The following is a 16,372-nucleotide window of genomic DNA, read 5'->3' on the forward strand; positions in this document are numbered from 1 at the left end:
GTGTGCTCTGGAGTTTACCTGACCCACCTGCTCCGATTTCCATGGCTTTTAAAACTACACTCATTACGAAAGAATATGAAATAATTTTCTATTACACAGGCTAACTAAGCACTTTCAATACTGTTGCTTAGGAGGATAATCTGTGTTTGGAAACCTGTAAAGTATTCCCACTGAACAGCTTTATTAGTACCAATTATTAATAAAAATTATTCCTATTAGTGTCACCTAAATTTATCTTATGTTGTGCTTTCTTCTCTTATCATCCAACAAACACTAAAGGCAACTTTCCCTCATAATGAAACTGTATTTTCATAAAGGGGATGTAGAAGGAGGACACATAAGGCTTAATGTTCTCCTTGAGAGGGATGTTTTAACTTTTGATTTATGGTAACGTGGTGGACGGAGGAGATCCTTAAGCCCTCCAGCTATAAAACAAAAATAATAAAGTATTAAAAAACCTCAGATTGAACAACAAATCTCCAAAAATGTAAAACAATTGAGCTGAGCCAGCAGTGAAATTTATCCTTAAGGGGAGAAGCTGACCACGTACCACGTGGAAACGTGCAGATCTTAAAGACAGTGGGGTGTACACTGGACAGCTACAGGCTTAACGCTAAGAGGCCACCCTACATAAAGCTAGGACTTGTGAAGTACTAGGGCCTGAAGAAAGTGAAATATTAGAAAATGCATTCAGTGGAGCTTTGGTTTCTGGAAAGACATATAAACACATAAAACATCCACTGAGATTTCATGGTTCTTTGCCAGCTAACATGGATCTCGGATCTGAATCTACCTATTGGTATTGAAAAAATCTGGCAGAAGACAAATACAAAATCTTCTTTGGGCCCTTTGGGCCATAAACCTTCAACACAGGTTCCAAAAATTCAGGCACCAAGTTCCACAAAATATGATTTTCCCACAAAATTACAAAACACACAAGGAAATAGCCACCATAAACTCAGAACAAATGACAGAAGCAGATGTACAGTCATAGGTTAGAATTGTTGTACACAACTATAAATATTTTAACATATTTATAAGAATAAAGAAGGAATAAAAAAAATCATAAGCATATACTTCTGCAGTAAATATATACCAGGCAAGTTAAACGCACTTTACTGAGATTCCTTAAAACCCTGAACAGTTCTGAGGTGGATCCTACCCTTCCCCTTTTATAGATAGTACTCCCTCCTTTCAGATACAGAGTCACTGTATTATCTGGCCAACGTCACACAGCTAGTTGATTCCGGGCTTTAGTTTTCTAATCTAGCTGGAAACATGAGCTGATGGGGAAGAGCCCATCAAAACTGACCTGGCAGACTTCATAAGGATCTAGAAGAATTTCTAGAACTGAAAAATATAATAAGTGAAATAACAAGCTCAATAAAAAGATTAAATAGCAGAAGAGATACAACTGAACCTAGAATTAGCAAATAAAAAGAAGGAAAAGATTGGGGCACCTCGGTGGCTCAGTGGGTTAAGCCGCTGCCTTCGGCTCAGGTCATGATCTCAGGGTCCTGGGATCGAGTCCTGCATCGGGCTCTCTGCTCAGCAGGGAGCCTGCTTCCCTCTCTCTCTCTCTCTGCCTGCCTCTCTGTCTACTTGTGATCTCTGTCAAATAAATAAATAAAATCTTTATTAAAAAAAAATAAAAAAAAAAAAGAAGAAGGAAAAGATTACCCAGACTGTAGCACAAAGACAAAAAATATAAAAGAGAAGTTAAAACATGTGGGATATAAATAAGGTACATCCCACTGGCTTTCCATTAAGGAGATCACATGGGGACTGAAGGGGAAACAGTATCTGAAGAAATAATGGTTGAATTTTTTAGAAGCAATAAAAGATATGATTCTAAATATGAAAGGGCAAAAACACATTACAAAATAGAAGATACCTACTAAAGTTAAAAGGGCAAAAGCACATCATTTACTTTTCTAATACTTTTCCATGAGATATAAAATAGGTGATTCATGAAAAAAACAAAAACAAAAATGGCTCTAGAACTTTCATTTTCAGTAATAATGGCAGAAAAACAAACATGCCAGGTGAATTTTTTTTTTAAATATCTTTTAAAATACATTATTGTTCTGGCAATAAAGTATGGAACATTCAGGTGCAAAGAACTAAGAGAAAATGGGAACCGTGAGAGGTAAACTGGACAACACAGGTACGTTCCCTTCGGGGCATACGAGGGAACCCTAGTTCTGGTGCTCACAGCCCTGCAAGGCGAACAGACAATGCCCGGGCTAGAAGAATGTCTTTTACAAAACTGGAATCCTGAGGAAGGTGCATATGGCAGTAAGTGGGAAAGTACATTATGTTCCAGCAACTAACGAAAACCGCAAAATGAAAGGAAGATAAGTGACAGAGGAACGGAGAGTGAAGATCTACGGGAAGGGTCTAAAGAAACATGCATACAGGATCCAGTCACTAGTCATTTCCCTTCCCTTGGCAGGAGGATTCTAAAAACTCCAAGGAGAGGCTTCACCCTGTTTTCTCTTCTCTGTTGTATTTGTCTCAGGCACTTAAGTAATCTTTTAACGTTTTCTTTAACATGAAGCCCTCAAAATGGATGAAAATGTGCACAAACCATTCTTTCAGATCCCCATCACTTAGTAAGTAACTATTAAAAAAAAAAAAAGCTTTTCTGAAAAAGCCTATGAAGTAGCCCAGTGAATCTTCTCTTATCCCCCATGCCCACTGCCATGAGCTCGCGGCAGATTTCTTTCACGCACCTGGCAGCTGTGATCAGTGTCCAATCCATCCCACAGACTCATAAACTGAGCTTTCATCATGGCTGTAGCTTCGTGGTCAGAACTTGAACGGTTTCGCAAGAAGGAGTCTAGAAGGAAAAAGTCCTCAACCTTAGAAATTAATATTGAATTATTTACTCTTCCTGTAACTTCAAATCCTTAATCAAAAGGCACCAACTTTGTGTAAGAATACAAGAAGAAGGGTTCAACTATGCCTTTTCACACATAAGTCTGATTTAACAATTCTGGCAAATAACCGGGCAAATTAAAAGGCAATCAACTCCCAATCTTCATTTCTTTCCTAAAAATACTTTCATGCCAACATATTTAAAAAAGTACAGACTCTGGTACTGAGAGGCTGGAAGAAGATCAAATAGTGTCTTGGAGGAATATCTGTGTGCTTTGGCCCTAACTTTCCGGTTATCTGCATCCTACATATTTTTAATTATGGGGTCACATTCCTTTCTTCACATACTTTTCCTGGAAATAAAGAAAAATGACATTGGAAAATGTCAAAACACTATACTAAGTGGGAAATGCAGGACAGAAATTGGTTTCAAACACACATGGCTAGCATGCATGGGCGTATATGTTATATAATGTGAAAAAGCCTTTAAAGTTCTCCAAAATGTGTGCCTGGGTGGCTCAGTTGGTTGGGCAACTGCCTTCAGCTCAGGTCATGGTCCTGGTGTCTGGTCCCGTGTCAGGGACCCTGCTCAGCAGGGAGTCTGCTTCTCCCTCTAATCCCCTCCCCTCTCATGCTCTCTCTCTCTCTCTCAAGTAGATGGATAGAATCTTTAACCTCCCCCCGCCCCCGGCCAAATAAATAAATAAATAAATAAATAAATAAAGTACTCCAAAATGCTAATAATCACTTCAGTAATCTCTCAGTGATAGACTTAGGGACAGTTCAAATTTTCTCTTGCATTATTTTCTGTCTTCCCAATTATCTACAAAGAACATAAAACGCTTTCAAAAGGTGGGGGGGGGGGCATTTTCCTTCTAGAATGAAAAGACCTGGAAGACAGTACATCTTAAGAATGAAAAAAATACCGTAAAAATAAATGGTACAACTAAAAATCAGTTAATATTTGAGTAAGTTATAAAAAGCAGTTCTTAGCTTGGCTGTGTTTGGGTCACAACCATTGGGTGTGTATTCTGTTAATTATATTTGAGCTTTAGAAGTTCTGTTTGATTCTTTTTCAGATTTATCTTTTTCACTATAGTTTGCTCTTCTGTTTGAATTTCAATCCCTTTTATGTCTCAGTTTTAAACATACTATTTTTATGTAGTATTTTTTGGATTGTTTTTTCTGTGGTCTGAAATTCTACACTTTATGTTGTTAACTCTTTTCATCTGAGTTTGTTTCCTTGGATCATTTCTGACATTAGCTAGAACACAGCTTGTTTTTATATAAGAATTCTGTGTTGCCTGAGAACAATCAACAGTAGTTTTCCTGGGGTGTCTGGGTGGCTCAGTGGGTTGGGCCTCTGCCTTCAGCTCAGGTCATGATCTCTCAGGGTCCTGGGATCGAGCCCCACATTGGGCTCTCTGCTTGGTGGGGAGCCTGCTTGTGATCTCTCTGTCAAAAAAAAAAAAAAAAAAAAAAAAAAAAGAGTAGTTTTCCTATCTTCCAGAGAGCCTGTGGGGTCTAATCACTCACAACCGAATTTTATGATAACTTTATTTCATTTTAGAACTGATGAAATATGGTACAGAACTCGATGATAAAACTGTGGAAATGACTCAAAATGAAGGAGAGAGGTGAAGTGGGTGTATGTACATACATATATGTACATACCATTATTTTATGCATCAACAAAGCTTTAAATGTTGCCAATTAAGTTATAATGCTAAAGAAGAAAAAACTGCCAATTATAATATGCTATCCCAATTTCAGTGAGGTTAAAATATAAGTAACAAAATGGTATATTTTAGAACGGATGAATTAACACATTTTCATCCAAAGACAGAATTTACTGTATTCATGATTTCTGTTGAAAAAACTCTGACAGATTTTGGTTAAGAAGGAAATTAAATCCAGAAAAGGCAGGAATTCAAGGACCAATAGTAAGCAAACAAGCCGTCGAACGTGGGGTCTCTGAACAAGTACCGCCAGTGCAGAAACACAACCAGTGTAGATGCCACAAAGGAAGAGAAAATGTTAGCATGTGAGAGATGAGTGGAGTGATTAGTGTTCGAGGGCTGTATGGTCCCTGCATTATTTGGGAAGAGGGCAGAAATGGTTAGGGTAGACTTTTAAGGCAAGTAAGTATGCTGAATGTTTCACTAAAAGAAAAACAATATGTAACTTCAAAAACTATGGCAGGGAAAAGGAGATACAGTAAAAAAAAGTCCACTGGGCTGGTAAATAAGAAGCGCACAGTGATATAATAGAAGTAAATCTAAATAAATCAGCTATTGGAATAAAGGCAAACAGACCACACCTCTTGGTTAAAGCATCTTAGATTAAAATTTTTTAAAAATCTAGCTATACCTGTGCCTTTGTACAAAATTCACACCCAAACCCCAAAACTGCTGTAATAAATTAAAGAGAGAAATACACAAGGCAAAGAAGTAACCAAAGTACTATATACCTGTACCTATTTTTCTCTCTAGATTTCTATACAGCCTCCCATAATACATATAATGGTATAAATTAATTCAAAGCTGTAGCTTTAATTACTATAGCTTTACTATGACTCACTGTACCAGGAACAAAAATACTGATGATCCATAAAATAGAGAAAAAGTGCACTTATATAAAAGTCGTCACATATATGGAAAGATGATCTATTTTATAAGTTGGCTGTCCATATGGAAAAGAATGAAATTAGATTCCAACTTCACATTATATGTTTTAAAAAGAAGAATATTTATGGTGCCAGTGAAGGGATTTGTAAGCCAGACACAAAAAGTATAAATCATAAGGAAAAAAGATGGATAAATACAACTGAACATAAATCCTTGTTTAAAAAAAAAACAAAAAAACTATTACAAAGTGAAAACACAAGCCCGTCTAGAAAATATTTGCAATCATAATAAACACATCAACAAATTACCAACAAAATGCAAAAAAACCCAAAGAAAAATTAGCAATTTAAAAGCAAGGAAACCCAACATTTCAAAGATGGCAATATTTACTAGCAACACAGGGAAACACAAACCAATGATGAGAAAATTCATGTTCTTTAAAGTGACAAAAAAGTCAATGGTAGTGTCTGAAAAAATAAATTTTAGGGAGTCTGTAGGGAAGCTATATAATGGTGAGAGTGAAAACAGGCATGAGTGAGATTGAAGACGGACCCATCACACAACCTAATGGCTCAAACTTCTAGGGATCCACCCTGGACAGACAGATACACGTAAGTAGACAGGTATGTGATGTCATTGTATGCTGCCCGTGTTAGAGAGAAGACAGAAAATTACGATCAAGTAGGGTAATGAACAGATTATGGTTCATTCTGTAACATGGAAATTATACAGAACATACAGAGATGTTGGTTATCCCTTTTGTTAATTTGACCTAATAAATATTAAAAACTAAATGTGGTCATCGAAATACCACCCTTAAGAATGGTGCTTTAGCAATGATCACAGTCGCCAAACTGTGGAAAGAGCCAAGATGCCCTTCAACAGACGAATGGATAAAGAAGATGTGGTCCATATACACTATGGAGTATTATGCCTCCATCAGAAAGGATGAATACCCAACTTTTGTATCAACATGGACAGGACTGGAAGAGATTATGCTGAGTGAAATAAGTCAAGCAGAAGAGAGTCAATTATCATATGGCTTCACTTACTTGTGGAGCATAAGGAATAACATGGAGGACATGGGGAGATGGAGAGAAGTGAGCTGGGGGAAATCAGAGGAGGGGGACGAACCATGAGAGACTGTGGACCCTGAGAAACAAACTGAGGGTTTTGGAGGGGAGGGGAGCGACGAGGTGGGGTGAGCCTGGTGGTGGGTATTACGGAGGGCACATATTGCATGGAGCACTGGGTGTGGTGCATAAACAATGAATCCTGGAACACTGGAAAAAAAATAAAAAAAATAAAGAATGGTGCTTTAAAATGCTCACATAGAAGTCACATACCTATTTCATCTATAAAAATGATGGAAGGCTGTAGCTTTATGGCAAGGGAGAAGACAGCAGCAGCCAGTTTCTGAGATTCTCCGTACCATTTATCGGTCAGCGTTGAAGGCTGAAGGTTAATAAATCGACAGCCTGCTTCTTTGGCGGTAGCCTTGGCAATCAAAGTTTTACCACAGCCTGGAGGCCCATACAGAAGAACACCTGGTAATAAACACGTTATTTTATTATTCCTGTTTGCTTTAGTTTATGTGATAACCAATATAATATTAATGCTGCCCGCACTAAAAATTTTCCCTAACATTCACTTGTTATTGTTAACCTTTTCTGAATAGTAGAAAAGGAAAGCGCCACTTTCTCTAAGTTCAGTGTCTGTGATGACACACATTTGGGGTTATAATTATAGCATGCTTATGCCTCCTCCCTTCATGGAAAGATCTAGTTCAGGGTACTAAAGACAATCACCTTGACAACCAAACTCACGCCCCTCAATCAACAGTTGACAAAATTTGGTCTAACACCGCCCACCTTCACAAGCTAACAGCATGACAGTGCGTTAACAATAGCCCAGAGAAAACTGAGAACTTCAAAAGACTGTAGCGAACACTGTTTTGCGGTTATTCAGCAAATTTAAGTTTTAGCCAAAAGAGCACGAGCTTCTTCCCTCACAGATAAAGATCTCCTCTTAAAAGGAACAAAAACTGCTAGTCACTCCTGTTTTATTTTCCAAGGAATAAAACCGTATTATTAACCTAAAGTCTCCACTGATAGCAGTTTGCTGCTTAATACAACTTAAGGTAATTCTTTTAATATGAGAGATCTAAATTGGTCAAGGTCTCAAGCATTTTGGGAATCATCACCACCTGTTTTTCAACTAAAATGAGGAAACATTTTTGTAAGTTAATACTAAAATCATGACCATGCACAAGTCTGACTTAAATTTTATTTGCTTAATTCAGAGCTCCTCTACTTTTCTCATATAACTGCACCTAAAAAGACAATATTTACAGGTGGCATGCTGGGGTAAAATGAAGAGGCTTTGGAGATTTCTGAAGCATTCTTATTATATAATAAAAATAAAATACAAAATATAAGAAAAGTAGATATTTTGTATTAAAATCCCATCCTGCCCCAATTCTCATTTTTTTTTTAAATGAGAAACTTGAGCTCGATTCCACAGGAAAACTAACAACTTTTTTCACATCAAACTCTTCAAAATAATGTCCAAACTTTTCTTCCAGCACAATTTTTCTGTGGTCTTAATAATTCTTTAAGATTCAACTAAGCCGGGGCACCTGGGTGGCTCAGTGGTTTAAGCCTCTGCCTTCAGCTCAGGTCATGATCTCAGCGTCGCCCCACATCGGGCTCTCTGCTCAGCAGGGAGCCTGCTTCCCCCCCCCCCCCCCCCCCGCCTGCTTCTCTGCCTACTTGTGATCTCTGTCAAATAAATTAAAAAAAAAAAAAAAAAAAAAGATTCAACTAAGCCAAGTTTAATCATCCTAAACTTTTCTGAAGCTATTTTAAAATTTAAATCAGTAACTTTTGCCAGAACACGTTAATATTTCCATGCAGTCCTTTAAAGTTTTTAATTAAGTTCACTTAGGTATAAAGAATTTAACTAAGTCAGTTATAACTTGAACCCTCTACTGACACTTTTCTTCTGGATGGAACATGTGAATACAGAACATAGTTGTCTAATGTCATTTAATTCAAGTCAAACTGAAAACATATGGGATGATTGCAGAAGCTTGGAATTATTATTACATTTGTTATTTTGATCAGATAATTTAATATGGAATGCACATCTATGAGCAAATTTTTATATGCATATTATTTGAATCTTGGGTTTTTTTTGAACCATCTATTGAGCAAAAGTCCTCATATCTTGTTGATTTTGCAGCTACACTGTCACTTTACAAACGTAGGCAAGTATTCTTAGAATGTCCTCTTTGTTTCACAGTATCCATTTATCACTTGGAATATATTATTCCTAATAGTTTAGTTCTGGCACTTCTGAAGGATTAAGTTTTTCCCATAATTGCTCTTCAAGGATTGTAATTAGGGTTATTAATTAAGCAGGTTTTTTAAAAACTTTATTTATTTGACAGAGAGAGATCACAAGTAGGCAGAGAGGCAGACAGAGAGAGAGGGAAGCAGGCTCCCTGTCGAGCAGAGAGCCCAATGCGGAACTCGATCCCAGGACCCTGAGATCATGACCTGAGCCGAAGGCAGAGACCCAACCCACTGAGCCATCCAGACATCCCTAAGCAGTTTTTTTTTTAATGTCTGGAGATTTACTGTGTAATGAAAGCTTTGGGATTTCATCATCTGCTGGAGGACAGAGATATGAAGGCTGAGGGAACGGGGCTGGGGCGGGGGGGGGGGGGGGGACAGTCACTGGTCACTTCCTGACCTGGGTGGTAGTTATGTGTTAACTGAATTTTATTTTTATTTTATTTTTAAAAGATTTTTATTTATTATTTGACACAAAGACACAGTGAGAGGGAGAACACAAGCGGTGGAGGGAAGAGGGAGGAGGGAGACACAGGCTACCCACTGAGCGGGGAGCCTGAAGCAGGGCTCAATCCCAGGACGCCAGAATCATGAGCAGACACTTAATGACTGAGCCACCCAGGCACCACATGTGTTAGCTTTATAATTATCCATTCAACTGCTTTATCCCCATTTCTGTATGTATGCTGCTTCGCCAAGATTCATGTTGTTTCATGTGGCACATTATTAAAGAATCAAGCAATCTAAAAAAGTGGCACCTCTTCTGTATCTTTTGTTCATGTTTATGATCCATGAATGGTCCTGCAAATGAATGTGAGGCATTTGGCTTCAATTATTAGTTTTGCAACCCTTCAACTTGTTTTTCTGTTGCTTTAGTTTTTCTGAGTCTGATACTTTTACAACGATTTTCCACGAAATAAAAAAATGTGCTTATTACTTCGTGCTTTGTAGAGGCTACAAATCTCAAACCTCTCTTTAATATGGATGTTTAGATAAGGGCTTTACTTCATAAACACCACACACAAAATATTTAGGGTGAGGAAGAAAGAATTAGGACAAAAGATCCAAATTTGAAATAATTCTCATTAGTGACAAATACCTTATTAGTAACCAACTTTTTTCTTTTTCGAGATACTTTATTGACTTCTAAGCTTTAATAAAAAATTTGTTCAAAAGGTGGAAAAATAGGGGAGCCTGGGTGGCTCAGTGGGTTAAAGCCTCTGCTTTCGGCTCAGGTCATGATCCCAGGGTCCTGGGATCGAGCCCCACATCGGGCTCTCTGCTCAGCAGGGAGCCTGCTTCCTCCTCTCTCTGCCTGCCTCTCTGCCTACTTGTGATCTCTGTCAAATAAATGCATAAATAAAAATCTTAAAAAAAAAAAAGGTGGAAAAATACATATCTGTAAAAACTATATCTATTTAAATTCAAAGTACTCAAGGAGGTGGAGGGAGGAAAGGAGGGTTTTATAGCCTCAAAAAAATTACTTTTCAAAATAAATTTTTCTAAGTTATTTACATTTTCATGATCCATTGAAGAGGAACATGGTAAAATTCACAAACAAAACTTTTGTGTCAAAATGATTATGGAAGTTAAGAGTTTATAGAAAGAACTGTATAGTATTCAGATGGAATTTTAAATGTAAATTTTGGAATAACAAAGGGTTATTTTTTAATACAACCATTAATATTTTATGACATGTTCTTGTGACCATTTATTGGCCTGACAGCTGAAACTTTATACCTTTATGTGACTATATGAGTTCATGTGCTAGTATATATGTCATTATCAAATTACCCGTGTATTCTTTGAGGCAGTGATGACTTCTGGCTTAGATAGCCATGAACTATCTAGGGATAACATAAAATTGGCAATAAAGCAATGACTCTAACCTAGGTAACCTATTTCCAGTTCAAAATGGAACAAGTTACGGTATGCAACGGATTTTATGCTCTGCTTCTGCATACTAACATCCAATTTATGTTGTGTCAAAAAGTCAGTCAATGGTTTTTCAAACTTCTGTTCCTGATTTAAAAAAACTTTCCAAAAATGCAAGGCTGAGAAGGCTCAAACAGTGTAACTTTGGATTACATAATCAAAAAATACTTGTGTAGGGGCGCCTGGGTGGCTCAGTAGGTTAAGCCTCTGCCTTCGGCTCAGGTCATGATCCCAGGATCCTGGGATCGAGCCCCGCATCGGGCTCTCTGCTCAGCGGGAAGCCTGCTTCCTCCTCTCTCTCTGCCTGCCTCTCTGCCTACTTGTAATCTCTGTCAAATAAATAAATAAAATCTTTAAAAAAAAAAAAAAAAGAAATACTTGTGTAACTTACAAAAATTTGAAATACTCATAGAAACCACCTCTAGTTTTGGATAATGGTTTCAAATTAGCAACAGATTTACACGTAATGCTGAAATATCTCATAATTTGGTATTTACTGTGCTAACTGGGGCCAAGTCCAGCTAGTGAAGTCACCCAATTACCTGGACTAAGAGCTTGCTGATGAGGAAAGGAGCTTTCTCTAATAGCATGTGAAACACAACTCATTTTTCTAAAATCACTAGTTCTGTGAAACTGAGACATGAAAAATTAAAAAAGTTATTTCTTGTTCAGACTACCAATGACCTGGAAAAGGGTAGTAAAGAATGTAACTGAATAACCCAACTTTTACTTTACTCTTCTGATCTGGGCTCAGATAAATCACTTGCATTTTCTTTGGGGGAAAAATTTTTAAAAATGTATTAAACTAAATGCTTTTTATGGGGGGGGGGGGGAAGAGCTTTGTTGTTTTAGAAAATAAAAAGAAAATACCCAATGAACAGTTTTGTTATTTTAGTTAATGAAAAGAACATGTCATTTTTGGTGGTAACTATCATCATCTCCTATTTACCAAAAGTAAAAGTTATCTACTTCATGAAAATGTACAGATATCGGCCATAATTACTTTTGAAATATAATTTAACGCACTTTTTGATAGAACGGCAAAACTAATAAGGTTATAGGAAACTATAACTTACACGTAATGCTATTTTGATATCTCTACAGATCCTATTTTTTTTTTTTTAAAGTGTGTGTCTAATAATTTGATTTCAGCCTTGACTAGCAATAGAAAAGCAAACCTGTGCAGTGTTGGGCATAGAATGAAGAGCAGCTGGAAATCAAGGCCTGCCGTGGCATCTGTAGCTGAAAGCTGTGGTAAACATACCTCTATTCATCTGCCAATTATCTCCTAGGCTCCATCATCTGAATCACCTTTAACACTTAAACATGATTAATACTTCAATGGACACGGAAAAAAGTACTACATTTAAGGATGGAGCGATAAACATTTCCTTTTCCTTTTTTTTTTTTTTTTTAAATAAGCATTTCTAATTCTTGAGTTCCAGGACTTTCAAAGTGATTACTAATAACTAGGAATAAAGAAGTTTCCCTTAAAAATAAGTAGTATTTATATATTTATTAAAAGATTTTATTTATTAATTTGACAGAGATCACAAGTAGGCAGAGAGGCAGGCAGAGAGAGAGAGAGAGAGGAGGAAGCAGGCTCCCTGCTAAGCAGGAAGCCCAATGTGGGGCTCGATCCCAAGACCCTGGAATCATGACCCGAGCTGAAGGCAGAGGCTTTAACCCACTGAGCCACCCAGGTGCCCCAATAAATAGTATTTAATTTCTAGTTCATCTGTACTTCGGTATTTACTCTAAAACACCACTGCAATCCAAAAACAATTAAGATTACTGAGAGAAAAAAAAAATCACTAAATTGTGAAACAACAAAAAGAAGTGTTTACTTTGAAAACAGAAGAACCTGTATCACGACCTGAATTTTTTAACCTCAATTTCCCAAATTTTTATTTACTTGGAAGTAGTAAAAATGACTGAAAAAAAGGGGTTGTTTGACATGTAATTACAGGGAAAAAATTTTATTGAAATTTGGGAAGCTGAAGAATGAGCAATTATTTTAAAACTACTATTTATAAAACAGCACACTAGATCTCAGTTTTCTCTTGAAAATCTACCCTCCATAATACCAGTTCTATAATGGCAGAAAGTTTCAATGTTTCCTACATTTTTAATACTTTAGCAAATATAATCTTGTACTATACCCTTTGGAGGCTGCAGAAGCCTGGAATTTTCAAACAAATGCTTCTTTTTGATGGGTAAGATGACCGTGTCTTTCAGATCCGTAATGACATCATCTAAACCTGCTATATCACTCCAAGTAACCTGGGGAAAGGTAAGGTTGACATGGATTTTACAACTTAAGTACACTCCATGAAGTAAAAAAAAATCCTCCCAAAATGGCAAACCCTAATCTGATAAATATACATATATAATAAAAGATTAACATATAATGTGAGTGAAGACTTTTCAGAGCAGTAATTAAATTGCTAAACAACTATGAAATTACAAAAAGGAACTTAATAGTCAACTATCTACTATTTAAAAAAAAGAAAAAAAGCAAAAAAAAAAGCAAAAAAAAAAAGCACCGGGCCCAGTGCTCAGAACTCTACATGGATCTAATGAACTGAATTCACTCCATTTACGAGGAGACACTCTGCCAAGAAGACCCAGAACCAACTCAGATAGCTAAGCCAGTGCTGGGTGATGGGGAAGAGCTTACCAGGAGTACCCCTAATTCATACAGGATACTGTCAAATATAACAGGAATAGATTTTAGAAATAAAGTCACACAAAACTGGACTTTTGAATTTTATTAAAGTAAAACTGTGCCCAAACTTCTGTCTTTATAAATAGTAAATAGGAGATAAATATTTTCAAAATAAACACAGCGTGTGTATTTTAAAGCCTTCTGACTCCACTTAAAAAATCTGGGGTGTGAGGGGTAGAGGGGAGAATAAACTAACTGAAAAAGACCTAAGTAAAAAACATCAACCTAGCTCTAACCTGACAGAGTAAAGGGCTGCAGATGGGGTGAGTCAGAAGCAGTAATTACCAGTGATTTACTTCCCCTACAACTTAAAAAAAAAAAAAAAGTGAAAAGCCATAGCCAAATCTGAAACAAATCACCACCTACTTCCACTGTAGCTACAACAAAAAACAGAGTCTCAACTGTTGATACAGAGTTACTCAAAAGTGAAAGCAGGCAGGGCCTAGAAAGTCTCACTGTAAATTTATAGATCAAATTCAAACGGAGGATTACTTCTGGGGACTTCTATCTTTCCCTGCACATGGATACTAAAAGACATTAGAGACTTAGACTTTTCTTTTTCCAGATTTAGAGATAGGAATATCACATGTATTCTATTTATTTGTATCTGTTGTACAAAACTCATTTACGCTTGTTGTTATAAAATACACGGAATTTTAGAGTTTATAAATTACACTAATCTGATGTTCAAATCATCCTTTTGAAGTAGGTGGAACAGGCATCACAGGGTCCTTGGATTATACAAGAGGGAACTGACACTCAGAGAGGAAATAATTTGCCAAGGCCGTGAACAGAAAAACCGGAATTCAGAATCTTGTGTTGTCTACCATACCTTATTATGAAAATCTACACTTAGACTCCAAAATCAAATATCCACATAATGTAAAGCAGGACTTTTTATATACCATAAAAGGCGAATTAAAGTACAAGTTTATCTAAACAAGTGTATGCCAAGAAAAATTAACGCAGCAGGCTCCAGACTGTTGTCCATAGAAAGGCCTGCCTGCAAGGAGGGCCCTGGCTGGAGTATGGGAACTTAGATTTCGGGAGAATTCCTACCACTCCCCAATAAGAACACCTCACTGTGTCTCAACTTCTGTGCAAACAAAATGGTTTACAGTGGATATCTGTCTTCCCTCTGAAAGTCTGGAATTTGGGGACATGTTAGGAAGTGTAGTCTACATGACTAGTCCCAGTTAAAACCGTGGGCACTAATAAGTGTCTAGGGAGCCTCCGTGGTGGATAGCACTTTACATGTGTTCTTACAACTTGTTGCTGAAGGAGTGTGACTTCATTCACAGCGGAGGACTCCTGGAAGCCTGTGCCTGATTTCCTCCAGATTTCATCCCAGGCCCCTCTTTTCTTGCTGATTTTGTCCTGTATCCATTTACTGTATGAAATTGTACCTATGAGCACAAAGCTATGTGGACTCCTGTGATTCCTTCTAAACAATCATCAAACCTGGTCATTGTCAGGACCCAATACAAAAATCTAGACCGAAAAAATCTGAAATAAGATTAAGGATACGTACATGCATGTTAAGAGGGTCTACTAGATGAGCAGCAATACTCATTTCATATTCTGAAAGCTTCACATTTTTCACACCAATCTGTTTCATTAATTTTTCTGCCTAAAACGAAAAAAACAAGCAACTTCCTTTAGTTTGATATTTAGGTACTGGAACTCCAAAGGAGATGATTTGTGAAGTCTAAAGAGCGATGAACAGACATACAAGAATTTTCCAGGGAAATTCTAAGCCCCTTGATCTCATCTTTCCCCAGTGTAAGTCCTCAGGTAGATTTGAGTATCCAACTCCATAGAAATCAGAGGAATTTAAACCAGCTCCTAGGAAGTGGAAAATACAGGGCACATGACTGAAGAGATACATGGAGGGCCTTCCATTGCTCCAATGAGACTCCATGGTCCGATAGGATGTCTTTCCTAGTAGGATTATCATGACAGGTGGAGATGAAACCTCAAAATGAAAGACAGGGGAGTTAAATGTATCAAAAAACTGACAAATGGAGTTTCTTTCCTTGAAACAGGTTTCTGAAAACAGGTGCCTAACTTCAAATTACCCATACATCGACACCAGATACCCCTATCTATCAAATCTCAAATTGTTCTGAGAAGCTGTCCTTTTTAGTTAAAGACAATTCCTGGGACTAGGCAACCAGAGATAGTAAAAATACTACTAAATTAGAAATATACTTACATATATTTTTAGAGCTGGGCAAAACTAGCTTTAAACCTCTGAGCTTTACCAACACATTAAAGCTTTTGATTAAAATTTTTAATAAATGGTTATAAACATTTACTGAGCATGCCGAGTATTATGCCAAAATACTGAAAATAGATTAACTCACTGAATCCCCCGAGCAAGCTTATGAGGTAGGTACAATACACATGCAGGCGACCCAGCTCCGGAGACCATCCTCTAACCCACATGACCTTACTGTCCCCAATTATAAGATAGGAGTTTGTGACCACTAAGGAGTCTTCAAAAATCTCTAGGAAACACACTCAAATTTCAATTAAGTGAGCATATTTACAAATAAAGACTGAAATTTTTGTTGTTCCATTTTCCTAAAATACTTTTAAAAAAATCATATCATATCCTTTGTTTATTTTATGTATTTTTAAAGTAGGCCCCATGCCCAATGTGGGGCTTGAACTCACGACCCTGAGATCAAGAGGTGCATACTCCACCAACTGAGCCAACCAGGCACCCCCTAAACTACTTTGATTCTGTAAGATTTTGTTCTTATCAGGGGGTATTCCTGCTTCAGATGAAATTCATATTACACAGCAGTATAGTCAGAGATTCGTTGGAAGATTAGGATAAA

At 37.1% G+C, this 16,372-nt stretch overlaps 1 protein-coding gene across 4 annotated transcripts in view; it reads right to left on the reverse strand.

The window, feature by feature from the left end:
- Positions 1-16,372, reverse strand: part of ATAD1 (ATPase family AAA domain containing 1) — a 46,528-nt gene that overhangs the window by 14,097 nt on the left and 16,059 nt on the right. For 3 of the 4 annotated variants that reach the window (XM_032883024.1, XM_032883025.1, XM_032883027.1), the window contains 4 exons: positions 15,058-15,156; positions 12,961-13,081; positions 6,854-7,054; positions 2,736-2,842 (listed from right to left, as the gene is read on the reverse strand). In XM_032883024.1, the coding sequence (XP_032738915.1) occupies positions 2,736-2,842; positions 6,854-7,054; positions 12,961-13,081; positions 15,058-15,156 (528 nt within the window). The remainder of the gene's footprint in view (positions 1-2,735; positions 2,843-6,853; positions 7,055-12,960; positions 13,082-15,057; positions 15,157-16,372) is intronic. The other variant, XM_032883026.1, reaches the window with a different exon arrangement.

This window comes from Lontra canadensis, unplaced genomic scaffold (assembly GCF_010015895.1).
Source record: "Lontra canadensis isolate GAN:19392208 unplaced genomic scaffold, GSC_riverotter_1.0 scaffold85, whole genome shotgun sequence".
Lineage (NCBI taxonomy): Eukaryota > Metazoa > Chordata > Mammalia > Carnivora > Mustelidae > Lontra > Lontra canadensis.